Below are 25,844 nucleotides of genomic sequence, written 5' to 3'. Positions count from 1 at the left end.
CATGAATCATCATGGCTCCGGGTGCACTTTATGGCAGACTGAATTTGCTTAGAAGTGCTCGCACCTGCATATGGGTGCGAGCAATTTTAAGCGAATTTGAACCAGCGAAGTGTGCGAGATCAGCTTAATTTGGGTGCCCTTTTCAGCATTTAAACAACACCTTGCACCCTTCGGCGCTAATAGGATTGATTCCATTGTCTATCAGCCATCTGGACCCCAATTCTGGACCTCTATTCTGATTCCAGCCTGGGATTTGAGTCCACCAACCCACACATCATCCCCATCAGTCCTAGCACAGAGCACACACCACCACTGTGCTCCACTGCTCCCTTCTGCAAGTTCTGCTGGCCTGGATCTCCCTGAAACTGTACAGTATGTCTGCCATTCCCTTTCCACATCATTGAGTCCATTCAAATGAATGCACTGACATACAGTGTGCGCTGGGAAGTGAAAACACCAAGTCTCTGTACGGATTGGCTACTAGAAGTCACATGGTCAGTCTCCCTACAAGGGTCTTCGGGAGTTGTAGTCCTGCTGCGCGCCTGTCTCATGCTTTCTCCTCACCGCTGAACTACAACTCCCGGAAATGGCAGAGTAAACAGGAACGGGCCCGCCAGCCGGGGCTCCCTTCCTGCACAGCCTCCTTATTTGTGCAGCAGCAGGTATGGTTGCGTCCTTCTCACTTGTCGTGTGGTGCTTTGGGCGCTCACATGTCCGCAGTATAGAGGGGTGCATGGTCTCTTTGGTACAGCCTGCTGCCTTATGCAATGCAATGTGCAGCCCTATGTACTATTCCAGCACCGTGGACGGTAGGGAACCCTGATTTATGTTGTCGTTGGTCCAGGCTCCGTGGTGCTGGAACCAGTTCCTATTCTCATATTTGCTGCAAGAGACTCATTGCAAGCAGCGCAAAAATTCCTGATCTATGCAATATACTGTGGTGTAATAACATGTATACCATAGAGTCTGTTATTGCAGTGCTATGTATGTAAATCAGTGTATAGAGACAATTGTTATATAGCTATTTGTAAGGGTTACCAGCCTCTTGCAAAGTTGTATGATGCATTGTTGTGTTATACCAACATTTCCCCATAGGCGAGACTAGTAACCGCATTTAGGGGGCCTATTATCCGTGAGCTGCCCGTGTAGGCGGATTCTGAACTGTGACTTTTTTTTGTAATGTTTGCACAATGGTGCTTGTAACGGGATGCAGTTAAAATCCCGGCGGTCGGGATCCCGGCATTCAGAATCCCGACCGCCGAAATCCCGACACTTTCTCCCTCCGTGGGTGTCCATGACACCCCTGGAGGTAGAATAAATTAGCGTGCAGAACGTAGCTAGGCACCGGGCCCGCTGCATGGCGAGCGCAGCAAGCCCGCAAGGGGGGGCGATCCACTTCCCCCCCTTGTCGGGATTTCGGCGGTTGGGATTCCGGCGTCGGGATTTTGAACGCCGGGATTTCATACTGAATCCCTTGTAACATATCAGTTGCAAACAGAAAAGGGACCCACAGGAAGAATAACTTATTACCACCTGGAAGACGTAGGGGTAAAAGCATAAAACAACGCTTTTAAATATGATTAGAAACATGATATATAGCGTATAGAAAGTGCAGGGAAGGGTGCACGGTGTAAGGGAAGGGTAGGAGGTAGCCGAGAAGGAGCACTTGGCAGGGCTGGAAGGGAACCAGAGAGCATCGCTTGGCTAAGGCTTATGGAGTGCGGCAGAAATGGGTGGTCCACGGCGTCCAAAGCAGCAGAGAGGTGCAGAATGACGTGCAGGGTTATGGTGCCCATATGTCTATGGTTGATTACAGAAATTTCCAGTTTGGCCAGTGCATGAGTTGGGTCGTTGGTAAAACCCAACATTTTGAAAACTCTTCACGATTCGCCGGTTCCAACCCAAAAATTATCATAATTGTCAGGTGAGCGTTCTGTAACATGTAAGATTTTGAGGTTCCGGAGTCGGCATTGGCTGAATGTGGAATCGCCGCTTAGGTGTGTGACCCGCAGTAGATCTGGAAGAGCGAAGATAGTCTAGTGTTGGAAGAGAAGTATCAGAGAAAGTGAGCGCAATTGTAAAGCGCATTGCAATCTGCTGCATTATATTAGAAACTAAATAAATAAGTGAGAGGAGAAGATGTATAGGTGCAGGTTGAAGGAAAGACATTGACGTTGCACGAAGATCATTTCCAGAGATGGCAGTGGAAGAGGATAGGGTGCATTGGTTTGAGGTGGAGTTTGTTGTAGAGGGGTTAATAGATTATCAGAGAGCATGGCCCTAGTTCTCAGAGACAGGGGTAAAGAAAATATAGTGGATTGGCCGGAGGGCTTGAAATTAAGAGATTTCCTAATGGTTCTTGGAATTGAGGTTTGGGGGCATCATGTGGATACTGGGTAATATGGAAGGTGGATATAGGATTGTTGGTGAAGTCAGGAGGAAGTTTAGGGTGGAACAATGAAGCTTTGGTTTGCGGAGATTTCCTGGGTAGTCAGAAGGTATGAATCAGGGACTAGTATGTTGGCTGGAAGCTATGAAGATTAGCAGCTGATTGATTTGGGAGAACCATGTTAGAAGTGGGTCATCTGAAGAAGCCAGTAACTAATGATGGGTTAGCTGGGATATGGAGGGTTAGTGTGGACAGTCCTGAGACGGGGAGCAGGTGAAAGGTATAAGGCTGGAATTGGAGATGGGCGATGGCGGGAGAGTGTGAGAAGGTAGGGATAGTCACTGGATGGGGAGGGGCAGTAAGGAGATGAGGAATGAGACCGGTTTTATACACAGGTGAGACGGGAAAAGCATGAGAGAGGCATAATATGGATGAGAGGTTAGTGGGGATGCAGTGCAACATAACAGACGTAGGGGAAGATGTATCAAGCTTCAAAAAGTGATTCAGTGAAGAGCCAGCCAATCAGCTCCTACCTGTCATTTTTCAAACCCAGCCTGTAACATGACAGGCAGGAGCTGGTCGTTTATCATTCTCCACTTTAACACTTTTTGAAGCTTGATACATCTGGCACTCAGAGCACAATGAGGAGGAGTAAGAGATAAGGGGGAGAGATGCTGTAGGCACAGGGAGTGAGGTGAAGGCTGAGTGCAGGGGGAGGAGGAGGAGGAGGAGGAGGAGGAGGAAGTGGAGATGACACCTGGAGTTAGAGATAAAGAAGAGAGAACAGTGGTGATCCTGTGTAGTAAATCTACAAGTTTCCAAGAACTTCTATTTGTTTGTCTTACTGGCTGGCTGCCACTAATGGTTTATAGACATTTGATTATTCACATCTCCAGGTATAGTAAATCCTTTATTGCAGAGTTGTGTAACCTGTCTGCTTTACTATTAGTAACAGAACCAGCGGTACTGGTTGGTCTGTGTTGGGGAAGAGTAATGTCATACACAATTACGTGGCTCCTCCCCCAGCCCACCAATTATACATTCTCTGCCCAGAATCCTGTTCCTGCTCCTAGCAGTGTGACCAGCATCCCATTTACCCTAAGGCTTGGGCCACACATAGCGGTCAAGCAGGTCCTGTTCAGCAGCATTTTGGCCTGATCCTTCTGAACAGGATCCGACCACGGCTGACCGGACTTCAAGTAGAACACAGAGTGGCACAGCCGCACTGTGTGAACACAAACATTCAAATGTATATGTTGGTCTTGAAATTTGGTCATGCTGCGGTTGGATCCGGCGGCTGGCAGTATAGGAGACTGTGTCCAGTCTCCTCCCTGCCAAGTGGGTCCCGATGTACCGCTATGTACAGCATAAGCTTCTGTTTTGTTCCACCAGCTTCGGCGTCAGGCTGGAGTGATAGGGCGCGCTGGACCAGCCTTGGAGAACAGTTACACAGGGAAGTAAGATGTGCCCGAATGAATGTGCCGCCCAGTGGGGCACCGTGCTTTCCTGACAGACACTTACCTGAGGTAAGTCCAAAGCACTGGTGGGGGCATGATCTGTAACTGGCACTGGTGGGGACATGATCTGTAACTGCCACTGCCGGGGACATGATCTGTAACTGCCACTGCCGGGGACATGATCTGTATCTGACACTACTGGGGACATGATCTGTAACTGGCACTGGTGGGGACATGATCTGTAACTGGCACCGGTGGGTACATGATCTCTAACTGGCACTACTCTGGACTTTATCTCTAACTGGCACTACTGGGGACATGATCTGTATCTGACACTACTGGGGACATGATCTGTAACTGTCACTGGTGGGGACATGGTCTGTAACTGGCACTACTGGGGACATGGTCTGTAACTGGAATTACTGGCAACATGATCTGTAACTGGCACTACTGGGGACATGAACTGTAACTGGCACTACTGGGGACATGATCTGTAACTGGCACCGGTGGGGACATGATCTGTAACTGGCACTACTCAGGACTTGATCTCTAACTGACACTACTGGGGACATGATCTGTAACTGGCACTACTGGGGACATGAAATGTAACTGGCACTACTGGGGACATGAAATGTAACTGGCACTACTGGGGACATGATCTGTAACTGGCACTACTGGGGACATGATCTGTAACTGGCACCGGTGGGGACATGATCTGTAACTGGCACTACTCGGGACTTGATCTCTAACTGACACTACTGGGGACATGATCTGTAACTGGCACTACTGGGGACATGAAATGTAACTGGCACTACTGGGGACATGAAATGTAACTGGCACTACTGGGGACATGATCTGTAACTGGCACTACTGGGGACATGATCTGTAACTGGCACCGGTGGGGACATGATCTGTAACTGGCACTACTGGGGACATGATCTGTATCTGACACTACTGGGGACACGATCTGTATCTGACACTACTGGGGACATGATCTGTAACTGGCATTACTGGGGAAATGATCTGTAACTGGCATTACTGGGGACATGATCTGTAACTGGCACCACTGGGGACATGATCTGTAACTGGCACTGGTGGGGACATGATCTGTAACTGGCACCGGTGGGTACATGATCTCTAACTGGCACTACTCTGGACTTTATCTCTAACTGGCACTACTGGGGACATGATCTGTATCTGACACTACTGGGGACATGATCTGTAACTGTCACTGGTGGGGACATGGTCTGTAACTGGCACTACTGGGGACATGGTCTGTAACTGGAATTACTGGCAACATGATCTGTAACTGGCACTACTGGGGACATGAACTGTAACTGGCACTACTGGGGACATGATCTGTAACTGGCACCGGTGGGGACATGATCTGTAACTGGCACTACTCGGGACTTGATCTGGGGGGAGAGACGCTGCAACCATCTACAACAATGCTGTCATCGTGGCAACCGCAGAGCAGCCTAAACAAGTGACATCATTTATGGGGGGGGGGGGGGGGGGGCGTGCGCGCGGCTGCCCAGAAAAATGTCACTTGTTTAGGCTGCTCTGCGGTTGCCACGTTGACAGCATTGTAGTAGCGTGGTCAGGATGTTGGGACCGGACTCCTGCTCCGAGCCGCCGCGCACTCGCTGGGTGTCACTCACTCCTTCTCCCTCTATAGAAGTGCGCTTCTCTCCTCCGTTGGCCAGTGCAGGACGCCGCACGAGTCCTGTGTCCCCCCCCCCCCCCCAATAAATTAATCAGCTTTGCGGGAGGACCCCCCGCAGCTGGGATCAGTAGTGCTCTAAGTGCTGCTTCAAGGTAAGCGCCAGGCGTGCTGATACAGCGCCAGGTTAATCCATAAAAAAACACCTTATCTCTTTGAGTGGCTGGGTCCAGTAGTGCGCCGGTTACCGGTGATGAGTAAATGCCGGGCAACTTAATCATGCCGCTTTCACACAGCAAACCTGCTTTAGACCAGGTATTGAGATGCGGTGTGAAAGGGGGTAAACTTCCCCTGACCTGTTTTAAAAAAAAACGTTTTAAATACCTGGTCTAAAGCAGGTTTTGCGGTCTGAAAGCAGCATTAGAGGCTTCGATATTAACTGTGTTGGATCAGACAGGTTACTGAATCGACAGCACCCATTGGGTAATAAGCATGCCGGCTGCGGGGAACATACTGTACATAAACAATGCAGTAATGCTCCACCTAATGCAAGGCAATGCTTAAGCTACCTCCAGTGCCGGCTAATCCTCACCGTGCTGCCAGCCAGGGTCAGCTCCCTATGTGACCTCAGCAGCTAGGACAGAGGCCTGCCCGGTTCTAGGCACTGCAAGGACCAGCTATAAAAGCCTAAATCTGGCCGGTTATTTATGGCAACAAGCTGGGAGCAGAAATCAGAGGACTCTTAGTGACCACAGAACTGGTCTCTCCAGTTTTCCTACCCAGAGAACAGAGGGTCTGGTAGTTCTCCATCATTACACTTCTGTTCCTCTATTAAGCAGCCCCATGATAACCAAGGGAACCATTGGCCGCACACTTCACATGCCCCCAAATCACCACCAATGACATTTCTGTCCGCATACATCAGACCTCGGCCCATTTAGACATACAGTCTAATTTGAAAGCCTGGTACACTCTGGGGCTGGGGCAAAGGGCCCAATTCAGACCTGATCACGGGTGAAAATGGTCAGAAAACGTCAGGGTTTGGTGCTGTCAGAATTGGTTTATGTAAGCAAACAAAGAGCACATGAGGGAAGAGGGTCCTGCTCGTGAGAGCTTAAATTCTAAAGGGGAGGGGCAGACAGACACACACAGGTGACACAGGTGGGTATATATAGAGCACACACAAGCATGCCAGAATGCTCTATGATTGTTATTCACATCCATTTGAAAGCGAGTGAGGCCCCCCTATAATTGGGAGCTGTTAGGGTTCTGTGCATAACTAATTAGCGCTGACCAGTTCTTGCTTTATTGTGTTATTTTTAGTTGGTATTTTCAACCAGAAAAAACATATAGAATCTGTCTGTGTGAACTTAACGTTACATCAGGATCTCAGGCGACTGTAAGGAGTTTCCACCAAGCTGAGCCACGTTTCCAGGTGAGAGTCCGTTCCAGAGCAGAAAGTCCCATTTGAGTTCCAGTTTTTACCCCAAAGAGAATATTTATTGACATGTGCTTCTTGCTTTCATGGGGTCTAGGAGTTTGGGAAGATATTCCCCTCATTGTCAGTGATTACCTGGTGGTTTTAATCAGAATAAACTATTTTGCAGAGTCTTTTAATGTGAAATCTGAAACTGCATCAAGACTGGAAGAAGGAAAACGGGCGATTGTAAGGAACCTCCATCGGAGCTGAGTGCGAGCCTCCAGGTGAGAAGGCAATACGTCAAAATGATGGTTTAGTCCTCCAGTCTCTGTCTTCAAAGCTCCATCTTAGGGATGGCCATCGACCATCGATGACATGTAATTGTCGATGATTTATGACCGTGTAGAATACTTTTGCCATCGATGGGGGACAATCAGAAGGTTTCCTTCCATCGATGTCAAGCATGAATTAATAGTTATTTTTTTTGTCCAGAAGGGCCAGGGGCTAGTTGGTCCAAGATCACAAACCAAGGGCACCCCTGCAAGTTGCCCATGGCACCCCAGTTTGGGAACCACTGCCCTAAAGTATAGTAGAACTGTATTAATTTCTCCTCTGTGCAAGGTGACGCTTTTAGAAACAATACAGAATTAACAAAGTAATTTCTGGTATATACCCATTGAGCCATTTTATAAAGCACTTTAATGTTTTACTTTTTGCGTTCGTAAGGGCACCAAGGAGTTAAAACTTCTGAGTGCAGCCCAGGAGCTCCTCCTCCCCATACTGTAGGTTGTTACTGAGAGTTTACAAGATTTTTACTGTAACAAAAGATTTGCTACTATTGTAATTTATTCTTTGGGACACGTCAGGGGCCACAGGCTTAACAGGGGGTAGTGGAGTGAGCATTCCAGCACCTATAGAGGTTAAACTTCTTGCTGCCTCCCAGGGCAGCCAGGCTCCTCCCCTCCTCTACCCCGCCTCCAAGACGGGAAGCTCAGTTTTTTTGTAATATTGTAGTGTTGGTTTAAATTCATGATGAATAATACAAAACATCATAACATTACATTAGTTTAAGAGCTCAAGTTAAAGGGTCTAAAGAATAAAAAATGATGACATCACTCAATGTAATTACAAAACAAATGGATTCATTCAAATATTAAAATCCCCGCAGTTTATTAAAGGCATCTATGTACTAAGCCTCGGAGATAAAGATAAAGTGGTCCGAGATAAAGTAGAAGCCAATCAGCTCCTAACTACCATGTTATGGGCAGTGTTAGGAGCTGATTTGCTTCTACATTATCTCCCTCCACTTAATCTCTCTTCAAGGATTAGCTCATAGACCCATCATTCCCCTAGCATGGGTCTTCAACCTGTGGCCCTCCAGATGTTGTGAAACTACATGTTCCAACATGCATTGCCACATTTTTTCCTATGATAGCATGCCAAAACTGTCAGGGCATGCTGGGACATGTAGTTCTACAACATCTGGAGGGCCACAGGTTGAAGACCTGTGCCCTAGGGGAACGTGTGTCCTATATGTATATCCAGTTGGATTTGCACTGTAAAAATGAGAATGTTTTTTTAAATGCATTTGTTTTATATATTGGGAGGATCTTTCTGTCATTGTCCTTAATCAGAAACAGAAAAATCTACATTCCAGAACCTATCACTGTGTAGATTCATACTGTGTGAAGGATGGAAGAAGAAAAACATGCGGTTATACGGACTCCGCCCCAGGCGGAGCGCAAGCCTCCAGGTGAGACGTTCTAGGGAGAATACTGGGTGTTACGTACTAGAAGCTTTGGGGACTTTAACCCTTTCAGTGCCAACGTTGCGGTGAGCGATCCTCAAAGTCAATTCATTGAATTTTTGTTAAATATTGCACCCCAAAAAAGAAGAACAGTGGCATTTTTAAGGGAAGCTTTGAGGATCTATCGCAGCAACGTTGGTGCTCAGAGGGTTGATAACAAGTTTTGCTTGCCAATTTTCGCACCTGTTTTGACACATTTCCTTGGCACTCAGAGGGATAAGTGGCTTCGCTGCTGTGTGATATAATGACATTGGGGAACTGCTGAAGGGAACGGTATCCAATCAGCTCCTACCTGACACATTACAGGCTGGGTTTGGGGAATGACAGATAGGAGCTGATTGGCTGGCTATTTATCACTTTTTGAAGCTTGATGCGTCTGACCCTAAAATGGGATGACTGCAAAGATCCCGGGTTTAGGAACCACTTCACAACCAGTATCAATACAGATAAATACCCTAATTACTGGGCTAAAAACATAGGGCCGTAACGCTTAGATCTATTTATCAATGTTCTCAGTAGCTGTATATAGAGATAGTTTGCAATAGTAGTTTAGGAATCCTTAAATCTGCACCCATCACCTTCACACATTGGGGGAGAAACCCTACTCCGGCTGTAAGCCCAGGACATAGTTCCCATGTAGGTCCCTGAGTGCAGGGGTTTTCCTTATTGTCGTTATATAAATATAGTGATCGTTACTATGCGACTGTCCCTTTACATTCTGAGATCTCTCTGTCCTGTTATTCTGCACACAGATGTTCATGTAATTATTAGTCCGAAGATTAAACAAGAAGCTGAGCCCCCGAGGGACCCAATGCCAGAAAACGTCTCTACAGGTCAGTATAACTAAAGAACTATACAGAATCTGTAGTGTCGTGTTCTTGTACATCAGAAGTATACAGAAATGTACGGCAGGTTTACCAACCACTGTCTGCCCCCATTGGTACTGGCCGGTCATGTGTACCCCGTGCCATCTCACAGTGTTACTCTAAATATACTTCCTTGTTCTCTGCGCGACACATTCCCGCTTTCATTTAAAATCACTTTTATGACTTTAACAATCAGAAATGCACAAATCCCGTCACTGATGTCCTGGACATAGTTATTATCCTGTATAATAAAAGCCTAACGCTGCCTCTCCCCTCTGTGGTGCCGTCAGCAGCCACTGGAGGGCGTTCACGCACACACACCCAGGGCTGGAGAGCGCTTACCTCTGTATTCTCGTGGACGCATCACCTTACCAAGCAGTCTGCTGCAGCAGCGTGCTGTCCCGTCTTCTGTCCTAGCCGGCTCTGTCTGTCTGAGTCTTCATTGATGCATTACTGGGAGGAGGCGTGGCCAAGCTGAGTCTGTAGGGACATCCTGGGATCACCGCCACGCCTCCTCCCACTAATGCATCAGCAAAGAGAGGCAGAGCCGGCTAAGACAGGAGATAGAACAGCACCCTGCGTCAGCAGACTGCTTGGTATGCGCCCACAGGGATTCCAGAGGTAACCCGCTCTCACACGATGCCCCTTGTTCTGACACCTCTGGCTCCTGTGTGAGTCGCAACTGCTCCCCCTTGAAGACCAGCCCCAGTGTCCATCGTTTTAACAGGCTTTTAACTAGTATAGTTCTAATGCACATGAGTAGTCTTGTACACTTATATTACCGTCATAACATATATGGTCGCTGGCAACAAGCACAGGAGTTTGGGTCTAGGAATCTGTTAGGTATTCTGCGCGGCCCTTTCTATCACAGCGACACGTGTGCTGTCCGGCTGTGCACATTGAGGGCAGGTTCCCCCAGAACCTCACAGCTCAATGTGTCACCTCCCTTGAGACTAGAAGAAACAGTACTGTGCGAGGGAGGCAGAGTCTCGTCCGTCATTGCTCACAGTGGGTGTTGTTACTGTGTAGAGGTTGCGGTGTACCCGCAGGAGGTTTGGGTAAGGTGACCCCTTTGTTAAGGGCACAGTAAGAATATTAACCAGGAGTATTTAGGGATTTGCAACCCATAGCAACTAATCACTTATTAGCTTACATCGTTTTACTGACAATTAGATGAATTACAGTTGTGGAATGGTCTGGGCCGGCACATTGCTGATACGCGGCAGGTTCATAACTGTACGCTCACAGGCAAAGGCCCTGCACAGATCTCATCCCTCCCCAGTAGATTTCTGGCCATCAATTCTCTATTGTGTCCTAGAGAATGATAGACCGAATCTGATCACTGCTTTTTATTTTTAGAAGGTTTTAGTAGATTTACCCCTCTCCATCGGGGCATTGGTGAAAAACTTGCAGCATACTGAATAATGGAGTATGTGTAGGTAGGAAGGATTAAGGGCTTGTAATGGCCTGATTAACATGGAAGTCCTGCTGCTGAAATCCAGAAGATCGTAATCCACCTGCAGCTATCACAAAAGGGAATATTAAAGTAACAAGGAATTCAGATTGATAGCTACAGTACATATAGACTGGCAGATGGGATGTCATTGGTCAGAATATCCAATAAAGAGATTCCCAGTAACCCCCCCCCCCCCCCTCTCTTGCAGCCGAACCCTCCATGTTACTGCCTAACCCTAAACTACCTACTTTGCAGACTAAACGTAACCCCTCCCCCACAGCCTAACCCCCCTTTTAAGTGCCTAACCCAGGGGTTCCCAATTTTTTTTAAATCAGGGCACCCTAGAGGATTATCAGAATTTTTTCACGGCATCCCTAGGCCAATTTTTTTTTTTATTAGATTGGGCTTATATGCGATTCCTATGGTCAGTTATGTGGTAAAGGGCAGGAATTGCTTCTGTTTGTACACGTTATGACTGGCAGCCATCAGCACTGGTTTTGCCCATAAATAATTAACCATTAATAATTTGAGTTGGTCCTGGAACACCAACCCAGGGCACCCCTGCAAGTGTCCCGAGACACCCCAGGGAGCCACAGCACACAGTTTGGGAACCACTGGCCTTACCCTATCCTCCCTGCATCCACCTAACCATAAGTCCACCCCTCCCAGTGCAGGCATGTCCAAACTATGGCTCTCCAGCTGTTGTGAAACTACAAGTCCCATCATGCCTTGCCACAGTTTTGCTTTTAGAGAATGCTAAAACTATGACAAGGCATGCTGGGATGTGTAGTTTCACAACAGCTGAAGGGCCACAGTTTGGCCATGCCTGCCGTAGTGCCTATTAGATGGTTCAGTGATTCGTATACTTTGAACAGTGGGGTGTACGATACAAATACATATACAGAACATCTGTGTGTGTCTTCCATGTAACTGGAATATTTGTTCTGCGCTGACATTTCAGCAGCTCCAGCTCTCCCGCATCACTAATGAATCCTCATAAGAGACTAAACATTTGTTGGGGAAAATTATTGGATTTTATTTGTATTATAAGCACATTGCTTCAGTGTACATTATTCCACAGCCATATTGATATCTTATATTCTCATATACTGTACTAGCACTTCTTTACGCTGCGTCTTATATGCGCTGGTTGCTGTCTGTTTCCCAGGTGACAGATGGGCACAGAGCAAAACCCACAAGGATGTGCTGCCGAGCGCCAACCTCCAGCAGGGGATGGCTCAGGGTAACAGTGACGCACCTGCGGAAGGTAGGACACCATTCATTTCTTACCAGTGTTTCAGGCATGTGGTTTTCTTAAAAACATTTCATAATTTCTGTGGTTTTACTTAATTGAGTATGTATGTGTGTGTGTATATATATATATATATATATATATATATATATATATATATATATATATACGCACAGTATATAGTATTTATTTGAACATAGAATTCACATGTAAGAGAAATAAATAACAGCTGTCTGTGAGTGTATTATCTATGGTATATGTTACTATATTAGAGTACATGTTATACTTAGATGTCACGTTCTCCTCCTGTGCCCACAGCTGTATACATAGTTCCTGATGACTCTCCAAGGATTAAACAAGAGAATGTGCCCACGAAGGAACCAATGCCAGGTGTGTAACAATAAGGATATATACAGGAGTGGTGGCATCAGACACGTCTGTAAAGTGCAGCGGAATATGCTGCACTATATAAGAAACTGTAATAAATAGTGTTTGTTACTTATAAATCAGAAGTGTACAGAATAACATGTAACATTACCAACCCCTGACTGCCCCCAGTGGTACAGGCCGGTCATTTGTACCCCGCAGCATCTCACAGTGTAACGCTGTCATTTCTTGTTCTATAATCACCGAGCGCTGCGCTGTCACATGACCGATACATTTCCCGCGTACAATAATCTCTGTAACAGCGCTGGGTCCTAATTCTCAGATGAAGAATTAAATCCATTCTGGATAATAATGTGTATCTCAGCTCATTCTGTAAGGAGTGCAGATCTCACACACACAACGTTTAACGTTTGCAATGGGCAGCGATATAAATGTCCTATAGCGAGCATATAAAGTGTTGGCGGTTCAGTGTAACGTGTACTATGAGCAGCGGTGTTTGGGGCAGACACGTGTCAGGTGGGAGAACCTGTCTTATATGTGCTGGTTACTGTCTGTTTCCCAGGTGACAGATGGGCACAGAGCCGAACCCACAAGGATGTGCGGCCGAGCGCCAACCTCCAGCACGGGATGGCGCAGGGTAACAGTGACGCACCTGCGGAAGGTAGGACGCCATTCATTTCTTACCAGTGTTAGTAATGTGTTTGTCTTAAAATAAATAATTGAATTATAAATATATATATATCAGGATAGAGAAGGACCGTCACTCAGGGCTTACTTACTTCTGCGGCATAATAGATGACGCCCCGGTGCCAACCACTGGAGGGACTCCCAATTGCAGGTGGATCAAAGACCAGGTTTATTTCATAACAGTGGTCGGTCAGCATTTTGGGGGACAAGCCCCCGTCGTCAGGACGTGTAAACAGGTATACAGTGTACACCTGCAATTGGGAGTCCCTGAGTGCCCGTGCTTTTGACCTATTTATACATTTATTTACTTTATATACATATAACTTACAATTAAAAGAAAGAAGTAAGAGCTGTCTGTGAGTGTATTATCTATGGTATTTGTTACTATATTAGTGTATATGTTATAATTAGATGTCACGTTCTCCTCCTGTGCCCACAGCTGTGTACATAGTTCCTGATGATTCTCCAAGGATTAAACAAGAGAATGTGCCCACGAAGGAACCAATGCCAGGTGTGTGACAATAAGGATGTATACAGGAGTGGTGGCATCGGACAAGTCTGTAGTGTTACCTTCCCATAGACCAGCAGTACAGTATACATACACTGACTGCCCCCAGTGGTACAGACCGGTCGTTAGTATCTTACATGTAATCTGTAACTGTAATCTCAGTGTAACTCTTCTTATTCTCTGATCACCGAGCGCTGCGCTGTCACATGACCAATACATTTCCCATAAACTCTGTAACAGCGCTGGGTCCTTATTCTCAGAAGAGCAATTAAACAAATTCTGCTCTTTGATAATAATGGTTGTCTGGGCTCATTCTGTAAGTAGTGCAGATCTCACACACGCACACGTGTAACAAGACAAGGTTCCTGCAATTGGCAGCGATATAAATGCCCTATAGTGAGCATATAAATGGTTGGAGGATCGGTGTGACGTGTGCTATGAGCAGCGGTGTACGGGGGGCAGACACTTGTCAGGTGGGAGAACCTGTCTTATATGCGCTGGTATCTGTCTGTTTCCCAGGTGACAGATGGGCACAGAGCATAACCCACAAGGATGCGCTGCCGAGCACCAACCTCCAGCATGGGACGGCGCAGGGTAACAGTGACGCACCTGCGGAAGGTAGGACGCCATTCACTTCTTACCAGTGTTTCAGACGTGTGTTTGTCTTAAAATAAATAATGGAAATACAGATTGTTTTTGTTTTTATATATATAAAAGGAGTTAAGACTTCTCTGCGTGCAACCCAGGCTCCTCGTCCCCCATACCCCGCCCCCAGGCCTCAGTTTGTTCATTGGTGCTTGGAGAACAGGTCACTAAGGCAGGCTCTGAAGCCCTTTTTAATACAAGGTAGTCAAGACTATTTATTTCCTTATTTTATTTTTAATGTCACTTTGAGGCAGGCCGGCGGTGCACCCTACAGGCTCCCGCGCGGCTGCCTCCCTGCACTGGCTGACACGCTGACCTATATGGCCAGACCCGTCAGTATCTCCTGCAGCACATCGGGGGACACCGCCATCCAGTCCAGGTAACTGGGTCCCCGATGCGCCGTCCGCCGCGGTCCATCTGCCGTTTGGGGGTGTCCGGTGCGAGGACGGAGGTGGCGGCGGGGGGATACTGTGGCACGGCTGTTAAGTCACTGGAGGGGGGGCTCCTCCGGCGACCCTGGCAGTGGCGCCCTGCTGTTGTAACTCCCCACTAGACCAGGGATTGGGGCTTGCTGGGTGTCCATTACCATCCCTACGGGGTTCCAGGAGGGGACGGGGTTTTAGGTCTTAGCTCCCTCCTTCACCCCTCAACAGCGGGACTTTGCATAGGTCCACCCGCGCTGAGGGATCACTTTCCCCACGCCCCCTCCTCAGTGTCTGGATGCCATTTCTCACGCTGCTGGATCCGGAGAAGTGCACCCCAGCTCCTGTTCCCTGTGACCCCTCTCTGTCCAGGCTCAGGTTTGATACTCGGTTATCACACTATATAAGATTATACGTGCCTTGTTCGCCCTCTGTAATCCTTCTGTTTAACTTTCACTTTGGTAAACAGAAACTGTCAGGCCTTGTGCTCTCTGATAATTATCCTTGAGCACTCTGAAGCAGTTACAGCTCTGCTTCTGTTAAGCCATTGGAAGGAATGTCTTCCAAAGGTTCTAGGGCTGCGCCCTCAAGGGATGGTTCAGCTCCTAAGCGACTGTATGGGGGTCTGTGACCGCTGCTCCGCTGAGAGCTCTCAGGCTGGGCCCTCTGGGTCGGTCCTGTCAACCGAACCTGATCGGGCGGCGTTTTCACCAAGATCATAGCAGTTTTGGCGGCCTCCCTCCGTGTTCACAGGGTTCGCATACTACCTTTCCTTGACGATCTGCTACTCTTGGCGCAGTCTCCGGAGACCCTGTCTTACCACCTGCAGATGACTATTCAAACACTACAGTCCCACCTTTGAATCATCAACTGGAAGAAGTCCTGGCTGACTCCAGCATAGTCCATGGTACATTTAGGTGCCCACCTCCACTCGCAGGCTCAGAGGGTTTATCTTCCACAGGAGACGGTGTTGGTCCATCGGACACTGGTGCAAGATTTCCTCAAAGGCCGCACAGTGTCAATACATCTTTGCATGAAGGTTCTAGGGAAGATGGTCGCTTGTTTCGAAATGGTGGAGTTCGAGCAATTCCATTCACGTCCCCTGCAGCTGGAGATTCTCCACAGATGGGACCGATCATCTCAGAACCTCAGGTCCCAGACTATTGTTCTACCCTGGCAGGTGCGTGCTTCCCTCACCTGGTGGCTCCACGCTCCAAATCTGACGCGTGGCCGTCCGTTCGCAATTATACACTGGACCCTGCTCATGACAGACGCCAGTCTGAGGGGCTGTGGAGCTGTCCTGGAGTAGCATTCATTTCAGGAGTGATGGTCAAGAGTGGAATCCAGCCTCTCAATAAACGTTTTGGAATTGAGAGCGATTCTCTGCGCTGTTAACCAGGCAGGGCCCCTTGTACACGGTCATGCAGTCAAGGTTCAGACAGACAATGCCATGGCGGTGGCATACGTCAATCATCAAGGCAGAACTTGCAGCAACACGGCTATGAAGGAAGCTACCCAGATTCTGTCCTGGGCAGAATGCCAACTTCTCGCCCTCTCAGCAGTATACATGCCGGGCATCGAAAACTGGGAGGCCGACTTTCTCAGCCGCCAGGACATTCAGGCGGGAGAGTGGGCAAAGATTTCTGTTTGTCTCGGGTGTGAACTTTTTTCTAGGCAGGTCTGGATCTGGGCCTTCGTCTGGCCTCCCTGAAGGTTCAAGTGTCGGCTTTTTCTGTGCTGTTTCAGAGGCATTTGGCTAAACGCATGGCCATCCAGACTTTTCTTTAGGGGGTACTGCATATATAGCCCCCCTTTGTGCACCAAGTACACCCATGGGATTTGCATCTGGTGTTACAAGCTCTCCAGAGATCTGCTTTTGAGCCTCTAGATGTTGTGGATCTACGTTGGCTCTCTTGAAAGTCTTTCTTTTTGCTGGCCGTTGCCTCAGCACGGAGGGTATCCGACTTGTCGGCCTTTTCTCAGGCCTCCCCTTTTCTAGTGTTCTACCCGGGCAGGGCAGTTCTCTGCACATGACTTGGCCTTCCTAACCAGGAGATAGTTGTGTCAGCTTTCTCCCCTTCTGAAGATTCGCCTGACCTCTGCTCCTTAGATGTGGTCAGGGTGTTGCGTATTTATGTGGATCGGACTAGACCGTTACATAGTAGGTGAGGTGGAATAAAGACTTGCGTCCATCTAGTTCAACCTATGTTTATAGTAGCTTATTCCTAGTTGTACTGTATGTTCTGATATTTTAAAGACAGATTATGTTACTTATTCGTACCCATGAATGTCTTTAACCAATAAATGTTTATCCAACCTTATTTTAAAGTATTTATAGTGTCTGCCGACACCACTTCTCCAGGAAGAGAGTTCCAAAGTTTGACTGCTCTGACTGTAAATAAATTTGTTCTTATAGATGAACAAAATCTTTTTTCTTCTAATCTAAACTTGTGCCCTCGCGTCCTACATTTCTTTCTAGTAGAAAAAAGGGTGTTTGACAGTTCCTTATATTGGCCCCTAAAATATTTATACATGTTGAGCAAGTGTGATTCACTGTTTGTGTTATACGATGCCGGCAAGCGGGGTTGGCCGGCATCTGTTCAGGCGTTAGCCCGTTGGCTACGTCTTACCATCAGGCAGGTTTACCTGTTGGCCCACAAACCGGTGCCCTCTTCCATTTGGGCTCACTCAGTTCGCTCGGTGGGATCTTCCTGGGCGGCTGGTCGGGGAGCCTCGGCGGAGCAGTTGTGTTGTGCTGCCACCTGGTCCTCCGTTCATACGTTTATTCAGTTCTATCATTTTGAAACTTTTGCTTCGTCTGACTCTGCTTTCGGGCGTAGTATGGGGAGGAGGAGCCTGGGCTGCACGCAGAGAAGTTTTAACTCCTTGGTGCCCTGTCGCCGAAGCTCCACCCACACCCCACTGTTTCCAGTGACCACCATGGACTCAGAAAAAAGGATTTTATATGTGTGTGTGTGTGTGTGTGTGTGTGTGTGTGTGTGTGTGTGTGTGTGTATAATATACATACACAGTATATATACATTTATTTATTTTATACATATAACTTGCATTTTAATTAAATAAATAAGAACTGTCTGTGAGTGTATTATCTATGGTATTTGTTACTATGGGCCTTATTCTAGTTCACTCTTTCTGACAAAATCCTTCTTAGATGGACAAAACCATGTGCACTGCAGGGGGGCAGATGTAAAATGTGCAGAGAGAATTAGATTTGGGTGAGTCATTTTTTTTTCTGTGCAGGGTAAATACTGGCTGCTTTATTTTTACACTGCGCTATAGATCTCACTTTGAAGAAAAACCCCACCTAACTCTAATTATCTCTGCACAAGTTACATCTGCCCCACCTGCAGTGCACATGGTTTTGTCCATCTAAGAAGGATTTTGTCAGAAAGAGTGAACTAGAATAAGGCCCTATATTAGATTACATGTTATAATTAGATGTCACGTTCTCCTCCTGTGCCCACAGCTGTGTACATAGTTCTTGATGTTTCTCCGAGGATTAAACAAGAAAATGTGCCCACGAGGGAACCAATGCCAGGTGTGTAACAATAAGGATATATACAGGAGTGGTGGCATCAGATAAGTCAGTAGTGTTACCATCTCATAGACCAGAAGTACAGTATACATACAGTGACTGCCCCCAGTGGTACAGACCGGTCATGTGATTTAGTTGCAGGTGGCAGTAAGTGCGGCACTTATGGTACCGCTGGATTTGCAGATCTTTGTTTGCAGCCCTATAGTGCTCCATACAGACACCTGCATGACTGTGGGGTGATGGTGGAGAGCAGATGCACCGTTTTAGCAGAACATCATGTATTTTGCATCTTTTTGTACAGACCCCTTTGAATTTAAGCTTCAGCCTATCGCCTTACCAGGCTCTAGACACCACTTCTACCCATAGTTTTGCAAGCAGAAATAAGCAAAGTTTCAGCTACTGACCTGAACCTTGCAGCTGCAATCTGTCCCATAGACCATACATAACGTAATCAGGACAAATCTTGGACCATTCAGATCATCAACGCGTTTCGCTTCTGAGCATTTTGAAGGCTAAATTATGACTGCCAGAAAAAAAAAGGAGGATACTAGCTGTCCAAGACGGTGCCTGGGGAGAGCTGAGGTTCGTAGCTGCAGTTTAATTAATTTGGGGTGTCAGACCCAATAAGGAAATGGCTACAAGAATATATAAACCACGGTAATGTCTAAACACATGCAACAGGTGTAACAGTAAAATAGTAAAAATGTATTATATTTAAAAAGAATTAATAAGGAAGATTAAAATATATGTGTTTTGCCGTAAGGTATTTTGGTACCATATATATGTGTGTACACAGATATAGTCACCCAAAGGTCCAGATGGAATGGTGCCCAATGTCCGTTCCTAGGTGGCTTTCTTTATAGTTCCCAATATTTGGAAGCCACTTGGAGGATATTTGAAGGAGAGGCTGCGCTCTCCAGCCACAGGAACATCTGAGAGACGAAGTCCTGTTGTTGGAAGGCTGGCTTGTTTGTATCCTTATGTCAATATGGCTGAAGGGAAAAGGGGAAAGCTGGTCTGGTCTTGGCAAAGGCAATAAAGTTGTAATCCAAATGGTGGGTGTCTGTGTCTGTTCACCGACGCGTTTCGCTCTACAGCTTTTTCAAGGTATGTTTTTAAATATAATACATTTTTACTATTTTGCTGTTACCCCTACGTTTAGATATTAGCGCGGTTTTTATCTTTTTCTTGTAGCCACTAAATCATGACTGCCGGTGATCTGGGTTTAAAAAACAGAACTCAAAAAACAAATAGTCGGTGACTGTGTGACACAATGCGTCTATCCAGCCACTTCTGTCTCTATACCGAGGTCCGTACAGTAAGGGCCGGGGATTCTCAGATTTGTGCTCAGTTCCACCTGTCATGAAGGATCATGTCCTGCTTTAACGCCATAATGCAGCTACTACCCAGCATGTTCTAAGATTCAGCTGCCAGTCACATTGAGAATATTTCGGGTTAAGGGCCCATACACCAGCAGTGTTTTGTGGCAATCCCACATGCGTAAAAACCCTAATTCCTCGATTTCGGGGGGAATCGTGAAATCTGGATATTTTTACTTGGTTGATTTCCCCGATCTGCGGTGTATGGGGTAGACACTTGTCAGGTGGGAGCACCTGTCTTATAAGCGCTGGTATCTGTCTGTTTCCCAGGTGACAGATGGGCACAGAACAGAACTCACAAGAATGCTTTGCCGAGCGCCAGCCTCCAGCACGGGATGGCGCAGGGTAACAGTGACGCACCTGCAGAAGGTAGGACACTATTCATTTCTTACCAGTGTTAGTAATGTGTTTGTCTTAAAATGTTTTAATTATTTATGTTGTTTCGGTGATTTCAGATTGGTTATGTATATATTTCATTTTCCATTCCATTCATATTTAAAGAAATTTAAAAGATCTGTCTGTGAGTGTATTATCTATGGTATTGATTACTATATTACAGTACATGTTATAATTAGATGTCACGTTCTCCTCCTGTGCCCACAGCTGTGTACATAGTGCCTGACGTTTCACCAAAGATTAAACAAGAGCATGTGCCCACGAGGGAACCAATGCCAGGTGTGTGACAATAAGGATATATACAGGAGTGGTGGCATCGGACAAGTCTGTAGTGTTACCATCTTATAGATCAGAAGTACAGTATACATACAGTGACTGCCCCAGTGGTACAGGCCAGTCATTTGTACCCTGTAGCATCTCACAGTGTAACGATAAATACCCTATCTTATTGTATAATCCCCGAGCGCTGCGCTGTCACATGACCAATACATTTCCTGTTTACCACAATCTCTGTAACAGCGCTGGGTCCTTATTCTCAGATGAAGAATTGAATCCATTCTGGCCCCTAAGTGTCTGAGCTCATTCTGTAAGGAGTGCAGATCTCATCACGTGTGACAAGTGTAATGGTTCTACAATGGGCAGCAATGTAAATGTCCTAAAGCGAGCCTATAAAGGGTTAGATGATCGGTATAACGTGTACTATGAGCAGCGGTGTGCGTGGCAGACACGTGTCAGGTGGGAGAACCTGTCTTATATGCGCTGGTTCCTGTCTGTTTCCCAGGTGACAGATGGGCACAGAGCAGAACCCACAAGGATGCGCTGCCGAGCGCCAACCTCCAGCATGGGACGGCACAGGGTAACAGTGACGCACCTGCGGAAGATAGGACGCCATTCATTTCTTACCAGTGTTTCAGACGTGTTTTTGTCACATTTAATCTTTTAAAAAATATTTTGTTTCACTTAATGCAGATTAGTTTTATTTTATTTTTATTTTTGCATATAATTCCTAGGGGTCCATCCAATTAGCCGGGATGTAGTTACAGGTGCCAGTTAGTGCGGCTGGATTTGCCGATCTTTGTTTGCAGCCATTTAGTGCTCTGTACAGACACCTGCAAGACTGTGGGGTGAGAGCAGATGCCCCATTGTAACAGCACATCACGCGTTTTGTGTCTTATTGAATGGACCCCTTAGAATTTAAGCTTCAGCCTATTGCCTCCCCTGGCTCTAGACAAGGGGTGGGCAATCATTTCAGCTGGGGGGCCGCTTAACACTTCCAGTAAATGTTCCAGGGCCGCGCTTAGGAAAAGTGTCTGTGGCCATGCAAAAGCGGGTGCGGTCATGCAAATAGAGTGTGTCCTTGAGTGAAGTGTACCACACCATATACCCCTTATATACATTATGCAACACCATACTTGCCTCTTACACATTATGCTACACAAAATGAGCCAAAATTCACAATATGACACACGGAATAAGCCAAAATGCATGTTATGCAACTGGGATTAAGCCAAAATTCACATTAGGCCTCCCAGATTGAGCCCAAATTTACGTTATGGGGAGTGGAGGGGCTCCACTGGCCAGAGTATACACCACGGTGTCAGATCTAACCTGTTCTAGAGGTTTAGTCCCACTGCACTCTACAAAGGCACACCAGATCACCAGCAGCTGCATGCTTCTCTAGTCAGGACTCCAGGGCAGGCAAGACGACCAGAGAGAGAGCAAGCAAGATAAGGGCAGCCAAACCAATACACTGGATCCACAACCACAAACACATTGGCGTTTCTTTGGTAATGAAAGCCTAGGTGGGGTATAACTAATGCACATAAAATAATTGCGTGCTCCTTACTTTGATTTACTTTACCATTATTTTTCTGTTCGGTGTGGTGTTTCTTGAGAGAGGCGGAAGCTAGAAGAGCTGCGTAGCCGTTCTGTCGCCTCAAAGATGTGACCGCCAAAACCAGACTGCGCCGGCCCTGCACATCATTACTGTGGTGTGGGAGGGGACGCGGTGACACTTTGTTACTGCTGCCGCCGCCAATGTCCAAATGTGCCTGCCGCGCACAGCATTTCTGGGAGCCTGGCTGGTGGACGCTGTGACACTTTGTTACTGCTGCCGCCCTTAATGCCCGTCAGTGCCTGCTGCGCACAGCATTTCTGGGAGCGTGGGAGGGGACGCGGTGACGCAGCCACGCCAACCAATGGCAGGAGGCGGCTGGCGCCTCATCATGTCCCCTCCCACACTCCCAGTATTGCTGTGCGTGGCAGGCACAGACAGGCATTAGCGGTGGCGGCAGCATGTTTAAATTGTTCTACTGTATTTGCCTCTACCACCTCTGATGGAAGGCTATTCCAATTATCTACTTCCCTTTCTGTGAAGTAATTCTTCCTCACATTTCTTCCTCCCTCCAGATCATGCATAGCGTTCTCTAATTAGAATAGAACAAACGCCATGGTCATCTAACCACATGCGTTTCGCTACTGAGCATTTTGAAGGCTAAATTATAACTGTCAGTGATCCGAGCTTAGAAAGAAAAAACAGTTGTTGATTTCATAGATCTTGAGGTTACAGTCCCATCCGCCACATGTAGGCGCTTGGATGCATCTTACTGGGTTCAGCCTGGGTGGAAATACATATTAATAGTTCTTGTCCAAAACTGTACATGTAAAACTAATTGCATAAAATCTGTCTGTGAGGTATTATCTATGGTATTCATTACTATATTAGAGTACATGTTATAATTAGATATCACATTCTCCTCCTGTTCCCACAGCTGTGTACATAGTTCCTGATGTTTCTCCAAGGATTAAACAAGAGCATGTGCCCACGAGGGAACCAATGCCAGGTGTGTAACAAGAAGGATGTATACAGGAGTGGTGGCATCGGACAAGTCTGTAATGTTACCATCTCATAGATCAGAAGTACAGTATACATACAGTGACTGCCCCCAGTGGTACAGACCGGTCATTTGTACGCTGTAGCGTCTCAATGTAACGAGGCGGGTACGTGCGCACAGTGGTAGTGGGCAGAGCCCTCATCCGGGACCGCTGTTTATCACAGCCACGGAAAACCCTACACTAACTCTATTGGCCTTCTCAGGCAAGTGACCGTAGACTGTGGTATGCTAGGCTTCTCCTGTACTCGCCACGCTCGAAGGAGCGAGTTAAGCTGGCTCCGACCCTGATGCAACCAGGTTTTAGGATGTTACAAGTCTACGGCGACCACCAGAGATAGGACCAAGAGGAAATCTAATAGGCGCTAACTGGACGAAACACCCTGACTCACGGCACCAGGCCAAGGAGGTGGAGTGTGACCTAGTCTCAGGCATCGGATATACCAGGAACGGGGTGCCACCAAATACACGCCAAAGCAAATAGTGGATACACTTAAACTGCCGGGCCTCTCGAAACCTTGGAGAGCTGGACCAAGACAATAAATATAACAAAGGATAAAGGGTAGCTTGCCCACAGGAATAAAGAAGATAAGGAACCAGGCTCCACTGGGAGCACTTACATGACCAGACTGCGCACTCCGGCAGCACGGGATGGAATAGCGCACACCAGGAGTGACTCGGCAGGACTGGACGACAATAACACTGACCAGGTTGGAACCGGATCAAGACTGGACCAGGACAGAATGGGATAATGACTGGACCAGTAAAGGACCGGACATAGACTGTACCAGGACAGTAACTAGATGATGACCGGACCAAGACTGTAGCAGGACGAAACCCTGACAGGACCAGGTTGTGACAGGACTGGGACAGACCAAGACAGGACCTGGACTGCAGAGAGCATAAAAAACTCTGCTAGCAAACAATATCACCGGTGGGGCTGAGCTGTACCAGATCCCCTAAAAGGCATCCTCTGGCCAATCAACCCCCGCTGTGCGGCCGGCCTCCTGTAATTGGAATTATTCTCAGGTGGCCGAGCGTGCGTCTGGCCGGCGTCCCCTGGTTGCTAGGCAACCGCCGAGCAACGCGGCCTGTGTATTACCCGCGTCCTCCGGCTGGGCGGAAGTGATGAGCCCCGGCCAGGTGGACGTGAAATTAACGGCACTGACACCGCCGGGCGGAAGTGCCCACGAGGGAACCAATGCCAGGTGTGTGACAATAAGGATATATACAGGAGTGGTGGCATCAGACAAGTCTGTAGTGTTACCTTCTCATAGATCAGAAGTACAGTATACATACAGTGACTGCCCCCAGTGGTACAGACCGGTCATTTGTACCCCGTAGCATCTCGCAGTGTAACAATAAATATCCTTTCTTATTGTATAATCCCCGAGCGCTGCGCTGTCACATGACCAATACATTTCCTGTTTACCACAATCTCTGTAACAGCGCTGGGTCCTTATTCTCAGATGAAGAATTAAATCCATTCTGGCCCCTAAGTGTCTGAGCTCATTCTGTAAGGAGTGCAGATCTCATCACGTGTGACAAGTGTAATGGTTCTACAATGGGCAGCAATGTAAATGTCCTATAGCGAGCCTATAAAGGGTTAGATGATCGGTATAACGTGTACTATGAGCAGCGGTGTACGGGGCACTATGAGCAGCGATGTGCGGGGCAGACACGTGTCAGGTGGGAGAACCTGTCTTATATGTGCTGGTTACTGTCTGTTTCCCAGGTGACAGATGGGCACAGAGCAGAACCCACAAGGATGCGCTGCCGAGCGCCAACCTCCAGCATGGGACGGCGCAGGGTAACAGTGACGCACCTGCGGAAGGTAGGACACCATTAATTTCTTACCAGTGTTTCAGACGTGTTTTTGTTACATTTAATCTTTAAAAAAATATTTTGTTTCACTTAATGCAGATTAGTTTTATTTTATTTTTATTTTTGCATATAATTCCTAGGGGTCCATCCAATTAGCCAGGATTTAGTTACAGGTGCCAGTTAGTTCGGCTGGATTTGCCGATCTTTGTTTGCAGCCCTTTAGTGCTCTGTACTGACACCTGCAAGACTGTGGGGTGAGAGCAGATGCCCCATTGTAACAGCACATCACGCGTTTTGTGTCTTATTGAATGGACCCCTGAGAATTTAAGCTTCAGCCTATTGCCTCCCCTGGCTCTAGACCAGGGGTGGGCATTAATTTCAGCTGGGGGGCCGCTTAACACTTCCAGTAAATGTTGAAAAGTGAGTGTGGCCATGCAAAAGGGGGTGCGGTCATGCAAATAGAGGGAGTCCTTGAGTGAAGTGTACCACGCCATATACCCCTTATACACAATATGTAACACAATAGTAGACCCCTTTATACTTGCCCCTTACACATTATGCCACACAAAATTAGCCAAAATTCACACAGAGGGAGTCAAAATTCACAATATGACACACGGAATAAGCCAAAATGCATGTTATGCAACTGGGATTAAGCCAAAATTCACATTATGCCTCCCAGATTGAGCCCAAATTTACGTTATGGGGAGTGAAGGGGCTCCACTGGCCAGAGTATACACCACGGTGTCAGATCTAACCTGTTCTAGAGGTTTAGTCCCACTGCACTCTCCAAAGGCACACCAGATCACCAGCAGCTGCATGCTTCTCTAGTCAGGACT

At 47.2% G+C, this 25,844-nt stretch overlaps 1 protein-coding gene across 23 annotated transcripts in view; it reads left to right on the top strand.

Annotated features, from left to right (window-relative positions):
• The first annotated feature begins 501 nt into the window (after positions 1 to 501).
• Positions 502 to 25,844, top strand: part of LOC146036271 (uncharacterized) — a 61,141-nt gene continuing 35,798 nt past the window's right edge. For 19 of the 23 annotated variants that reach the window (XM_083160173.1, XM_083160185.1, XM_083160172.1 and 16 more), the window contains exons 1-16: positions 502 to 662; positions 3,782 to 3,915; positions 6,833 to 6,944; positions 7,117 to 7,213; positions 8,587 to 8,682; positions 9,489 to 9,569; positions 12,227 to 12,325; positions 12,629 to 12,700; positions 13,260 to 13,358; positions 13,824 to 13,895; positions 14,412 to 14,510; positions 18,447 to 18,518; positions 20,165 to 20,263; positions 20,498 to 20,569; positions 23,062 to 23,133; positions 24,917 to 25,015. In XM_083160173.1, coding sequence (XP_083016299.1) covers positions 8,622 to 8,682; positions 9,489 to 9,569; positions 12,227 to 12,325; positions 12,629 to 12,700; positions 13,260 to 13,358; positions 13,824 to 13,895; positions 14,412 to 14,510; positions 18,447 to 18,518; positions 20,165 to 20,263; positions 20,498 to 20,569; positions 23,062 to 23,133; positions 24,917 to 25,015 — 997 coding nt within the window. In that variant the 5' untranslated portion in view covers positions 502 to 662; positions 3,782 to 3,915; positions 6,833 to 6,944; positions 7,117 to 7,213; positions 8,587 to 8,621. Of the gene's footprint in view, positions 663 to 702; positions 810 to 3,781; positions 3,916 to 6,832; positions 6,945 to 7,116; positions 7,214 to 8,563; positions 8,683 to 9,488; positions 9,570 to 12,226; positions 12,326 to 12,628; positions 12,701 to 13,259; positions 13,359 to 13,823; positions 13,896 to 14,411; positions 14,511 to 18,446; positions 18,519 to 20,164; positions 20,264 to 20,497; positions 20,570 to 23,061; positions 23,134 to 24,916; positions 25,016 to 25,844 lie in introns of those variants that run through there. The other 4 variants (XM_083160166.1, XM_083160165.1, XM_083160167.1 and 1 more) reach the window with 4 other exon arrangements.

This window comes from Crinia signifera, chromosome 9, assembly GCF_055691185.1.
Source record: "Crinia signifera chromosome 9, ASM5569118v1, whole genome shotgun sequence".
NCBI lineage: Eukaryota > Metazoa > Chordata > Amphibia > Anura > Myobatrachidae > Crinia > Crinia signifera.
Note: the sequence above shows the minus strand (reverse complement) of the source record. Positions and strands in the feature narration are given on the sequence as shown.